The 6,000-nt window shown below is 47.9% G+C and overlaps 1 protein-coding gene across 2 annotated transcripts in view; it reads left to right on the forward strand.

Moving 5' to 3' along the window:
* Positions 1 to 5,399, forward strand: part of BORCS5 (BLOC-1 related complex subunit 5) — a 97,622-nt gene extending 92,223 nt beyond the window's left edge. For both annotated transcript variants that reach the window (XM_060026109.1, XM_060026108.1), the window contains exon 4: positions 4,720 to 5,399. In XM_060026109.1, coding sequence (XP_059882092.1) covers positions 4,720 to 4,950 — 231 coding nt within the window. In that variant the 3' untranslated portion in view covers positions 4,951 to 5,399. The remainder of the gene's footprint in view (positions 1 to 4,719) is intronic.
* Positions 5,400 to 6,000: the final 601 nt, after the last annotated feature.

Raw genomic sequence — 6,000 nt, forward strand, 5'->3', positions numbered from 1 at the left:
CATTCTGTTTACTTAGAATCAGCTTGTCAAATTCCTACCAAAAAAAGCCATCCAGAATTTTGATTCAGATTGCAAATGAATCTATAAATTGATTTGGCAAGAACTGACATCTTAATGATGTTGAATCTTCCAATCCATGAACATGGTATACCTCTCCATTTTCGAGATCTCCTTTAATTTTTCATTGCAGGGTTTTGTAATATCAGTGTGTAGGTCTTATACATATTTTGTGACATTTTCTCTAAGTTTTTTATGTTGATGCAATTGTAAATTTTGTATTTTTTATTCCATTGTCCAGTTGTTCATTGCAAATATATAGAAATACAATTGATTTTTGTATGTTGACCGTGTATCTTGCAACCCTGCTAAATTCACTTGATGGTTTTATTAGTTTTGGTTCTAAGCTTCCTTAAGATTTTCTAGGTACACCATGTCATCTGCAGATTAAGACCCTTTTATTTATTCCTCTCCAGTTCCTGTGCCTTTTATTTCCTTTGGTTGACTTATTGCAGTGGCTAGGACCTCTAGTACAACTTTGAATAGAAGTGGTGAGAATGGGCATCCTTGCCTTATTCCTGATCTTAGGGAGAAAAGTGTCTTTCACCACTAGCTGTGATGTTAGCTGTTGGGTTTTCACAGATGCCCTTTATCAGACTGAGGAAGTTTCCTTCTGTTCCTAATTTGCTGAAATTTTCATAATTTGTTGAATGCTTTTTCTATGTCGTTAAAATGATTATATGATTTTTAACCTTTATTATACTGAAATGACAAATTACTTTGATTTTCAGATGCTGAAAAAGCTTACATCCTTGAGATAAACCCCACTTGGTAATGATATACTATCCTTTTTGTATATTTCTGGATTTGATTTGCTAATATTTTGGATCCATTGCTGGCAGTGGACCGACCAGGGGGGCAAATAGGATGCCCCATCCACATAAGGTATTTGGAACGACTTTGAGCCCCTTCTATAGATGTCTAATGTCATAGTAAAGCCTGCACTGACACCCACAAATAATCTCACCTCCTTTTTCACCTGCCCTTTGAAAGGTACTGCCACCAGAGACAGTATGTGCATATGTGGAGCAAGGTTTGAAGTATGAGTTTAAGAGTAAACAGTGAGCTCCTTAGGGCAGGGACTTTATCACATTCCTTCTATCAGTGTAAGGTTAACTCGAACTGGTGTTACAGAGACCCAGAATTATGGTGGCTTATACAGAATGGAAATGTTTTTTTACTTTTTTTTAAAAAAAAAAAATTTATTTATTTATTTAGTTAGTTGGTTGCACCGGGTCTTAGTTGTGGCAGGCGGGCTTCTTAATTGAGGCTCACGGGCTCCTTAGTTGAGGCATGCGAACTCTTAGTTGCAGCATGAATGTGGGATCTAGTTCCCTGACCAGGGATTGAACCCAGGCCCCCTGCATTGGGAGTGCGGAGTCTTAACCACTGCGCCACCAGGGGAAGTCTCTACCTTGTTTGTTTCTTTTAAATTAATTTTTATTGGAGTCTAGTTGATTTACGGTGTTGTGTTTCTGCTGTACAGCAAAGTGAATCAGTTATACATATACATATATTCACTCTTTTTTAGGTTCTTTTTCCATATAGGTCATTACAGAGTATTGAACAGAGTTTCCTGGGCCATACAGTCAAAATGGAAATTTGTTGTTCTCTCCCACACCCGGTACGACTCTCATGGGGAAAAAGCCTCATGGACCCAGACTTCTTCTCGTTCACTGCTCTGCCGACCCACAGATTATGAGCTTAGTTATTCTTGTGGTCCATGGGGGCTGCATCTGCATTTCAGCAGCAGCAGAGGGAGGGAAGGGACAAAGAAGGAGAGGAGGAGCATGCCAGCTAACTTTTAGGAAGGCACCCGGAAGCTCCGTGAGAGACTTCCTCATATACATGCCGCTGACTAGTACTTAGACATGTGGTCACAGCAAGGCCAGGGTTTTGAGGCAAGAGTCACGGGGAATAAATAGTCATTCTCTGTCTATTGGAAAATCTAATAGTTTTACATTTAAATGGCTCCTCTGGAAGTTCCTGAAACAAAGTTATTTGCAACATTCCTCCTTCTGGGCCTGAGTTTCCTGGAATAGTAAAGTCATGTTAACAAAGAGAGTGGAAAAGAAGAGTCATGTTAATGTACACAGTAAGCCGTGTGGGTGTAAATAGTTTTGGTTCTTAATATCTATATCGCTAGGACTTTGCATGGTGCATGGTACACGGTAGTACTCGATAAATGTCTGTTGACTCTGTATGTTGTATTTATGCTTCCTTGTTAGAGTCTACATGCCAAAATAGAAACAGGAAAGGTGAATATGTTCCCGATTGTCAAAATGCTAAGATTCGGAATTGCATTAGATGCTGACATTGCCTAAAGTCATGTCAGAAATGCTGGAGTAAGTGTGTACCTGGGGTTCACGGGCACATGCTTAGGTAGGGGTAGGGGTCAGGAGCGGTATTGTCTGAGCAAAGGGCGGGGCATGAGAAGCAGGCATTGCCCATTTTATTACACTCTTCCAGGTATTAAAGTCTTAGCTGCACCAAATTGAGACTTTACTTGCAGCAATCAGAAAGAATGGGAAAAGATTTAAAAGGCAGTAACTTTTCCATCACGTGATTTGATGCTCTTCAATGCCATGCCATGTACCAACTAAAATCTCGTGTGCCCCTAATGGCACACTCTCAATTAAATACAGTGAAAGGAAGAGGCTGGACTGAGGAAATCTGGGTTTTAGTCTTGGTTCTGTCACTGTGAGATCTTGGAGGTCGCTCAGCCCTAAGTTTCCTCTTCTGTGGTTTTTTCCCTCTGGGACTGTCATGGAATTGACTCTTGGAAGATGTACTCTAAACACGTTTGAACAGCGTGCTTGAATTCAGTGTGCTCACCTAAGCATTCAGCATGACATGGCTTTGGACAGAAGCTCTGGACACATTAAACGTGGCCTCAGCTGGATGTGGAAGTGTGTAAGGAAGTGTATGCCATTGAACAAGAACTCTGCTAAGATGGTTGTAAAAGCTGTCTGATCAGGTGTCAGTCCGGCCGTAGGGGAGGGGATGGGTTGATTGCCAAGGGCCTTAGGCACGATAAGGTAGAGCCTTGGAGGCCATTTCAGATAAACTCTGACTCGGGAGTCTGTCTGGTCTGGTAGAGTCGGGGGCTGGGGGCCGGGAGTGCCCCCGCCAAGCGAAACGTGATGACGCGAGAAGCTTCTGAATTCTGGTGCAGGCTGTTCCGTGGGCTGTGCTGGCCCACGAGTGGGTCCCAGCTGGCTCCCACAGTCTTGCAGAGGGCGGAGTGTTCTAGGTGCTGGACCGAACTGCCATCCTGAGAAGGCTGGCGCCGACTGTGAGGAAGACGATCCTTTCCTGCCTCCCCACCTCCGAAGTGCTGAGCGCCTGAACAGGCTTGCAGAGAGCCCTCGGAAGGTAGAAACCGTTTCCACCTTGTCTGGAGCTTCCCATGCAGATGGATTATTTTCCTCCCTGCGCACCCCAGCCCTTCACCAGCTGTCTTTCGTTGTCCCCTCGGCATTTCAAAACAAGTGACGGGAGAACCAACGGACAAAAATAAGCCCTGAGTTCCTGTAACAACCCCCCTGCTCCTCAGCACTGTCCCTCTCTCCCCACACGCACAGCGTCAAAATAGAATTGGTTATTTTGTTTTCGGGGGGTGCCCTGGCTTGGGGCTCTTATATGTTAGAGTGTTTGTTTTGTTTTTGTCTTTATCACGCCGTTTTCAGAGGCTCTGCGGTAACTCGCGTTGAGGGCCAGCGCTTGGCTGGCTGCCGGGGTTGGGAAGGGCCGCGCTCCTGGGAGGACAACAAGGAAGGGTTGAGGTGCCACTTGAGCTTTGGGACAGAAGCATGAGTCTCGGGGGTGTGACTGTTTCCTCCCTGGTTGGGGAAGGAAACAAGTGGGGAGGGAGTGGATGCGGGTCCATGCAGAGGAGGGCTGCGGGCATCCGACACGCTGGCGGTTCCCTCCTCCTCCTGTTTTCATCCAGATGATAGGTACCAAAGAACCTCGCCAGGGGAGGAAAAGAGGCCACAAAAGGGGAGCCCAGAGCCTCCAGTTTGCTTGACTGGGGGGAGAGTGCCCAAAGCAGCCCTCCGTTTGCCCCGCATGGTATATAGACTTGACTTGGTTGGCGTCTGTGGTCCTGGCGGGGACTGCCACCCCCTCCAGGCAGCTCTCCCGGAGTGACTGCGGTCTGCAGCCTCCAGGGAGGAGGGAGGACAAAGCCGAGTCCTGAGCACGTCGTCATCTCATTTCGTCCTCACAGCAACCCTGCAAGTCTGCCATCAGTCCCCTGATTTTTGCAGATGAAAGACCTGAGACAGAAAGCATACATATTAGCAGCTCAGTGGCAGAGCCGGAGTCAAACCTTGGTCTGCCTGATTTCTGAGCCCAGGATTCTTTCCTATAGAGAGAAAGAGCTAGAAATCCCAGGGTCTCAAGAAGGACTAGATGGCTCACGTGTCCAGAAGGCAGAGCTGGAGGCCGTCATCCCAGTCTCCCTCTGCAGAGGGTTCTGGGGCAGCAGCCGGTCAGGTCGTGTCCTGGAAGGTTTTTATGCCCAGCGATTCCGCTTCCTGCAAAGCTGGTCGCCCCCCACGTGGCCTGTGGGCTCCACACCTCGTGCTCATCCCCCAGCCTTGTGACGGGACTTGTTTCCTCTGGGTTGAATGTGTCTCACTTCTCTCCCTCCTGCAGATGGATCTGTCTGTAGAAACCCTCTTTAGCTTCATGCAGGAGCGCCAGAAAAGATACGCCAAATACGCCGAGCAGATCCAGAAGGTCAACGAGATGTCGGCCATCCTGCGCCGTATCCAGATGGGCATCGACCAGACGGTGCCGCTGCTGGAGCGGCTCAACAGCCTGCTGCCCGAGGCCGAGCGCCTGGAGCCCTTCAGCATGAAGCCCGACCGCGAGCTCAGGCTGTAGCTGCCTCCCCCCACCGGCTGCGGTCGGGGGACCGCCAGGGCCCCAGGATGCTTGGAACCAAAGGCGTCGGAGGTGACCGAAGGCCACTGGGGGTGTTGACGCTCCCTGAGGGCATGGGAAGCAGTCCAGCCGCCCTGGAGACTGCGATGCCCCAGCCCTTCCCTTGACGCGCTCTCCCTCTGCAACCAGCAAACCTACTCTCAGTGGTCACCGAAGTTGGAATGTTTCAACTATTAGGGATTCTTTACAGAACTCTGCCTTGGGACTTATTTTTATTTTGCGTAGTTTTTTTCTTTTTAATTGACAGTGTATATTATCTAGTCTAGCTTGCAGACTGAAAATATGAAGAGAAGGGGAGAAATATTTTAAGAAGCTCTGTGTCCTTGACGCCTTCGTGAAATTTTTCTCAGTCGGCTGTCTTGTGGGTTGTAAACATAAAGAACTAATTTAATCCAGGTGTGTGTGTTGTGTTTCCATCGTAGCAAGTCTTTATCTGGCCTGGCACTGCTCCTGTGTCAGCTTAGGGTGCCCCTCCTGTGTCGTCATCGGAAACTGAAGACTCCCTTTCCAGCCTGGTCGGGTTCATCTCCCACTGATAGCTGGTTTCCTTGATGCAGATACAGTTTAGGTTTCCTCTTATTACATCAGCGCCGGCAGGACTCCAGTTTTTGAGGCAGGTTGTAGCCCTCATTTGCTTTACGAGCTTTGCAGACTCGTGGAGCAGAGCGGAGAGCGCTCACCCAGCAGGCGTCCACGGAGCCCACTGGATGGGCCAGGCCTTGTGCCGGGGATACAAAAAAGGCTGAAGAGGAAAAACTCCAAGTGCTGCTGAATTTCTATGGGCGATTAGGAAATGAAGCAATTTGAGTAACCACAGAAGTACTCAGTGCAGTACTTGTTGCACATCATAAACGTTCTAATGGAAGAAAAGATTGCAGAAGCAAAGAAGTGGAACATACGAACAGATCCAGGCAGGCATACGGAGACCAGGAGCCGGGGATATAGGGAGGTCACTGAGGCCCACGGGGCTCCCTAGATTCCTCCAAGCCT

The sequence above is a fragment of the Delphinus delphis genome, chromosome 11 (assembly GCF_949987515.2).
Source record: "Delphinus delphis chromosome 11, mDelDel1.2, whole genome shotgun sequence".
NCBI lineage: Eukaryota > Metazoa > Chordata > Mammalia > Artiodactyla > Delphinidae > Delphinus > Delphinus delphis.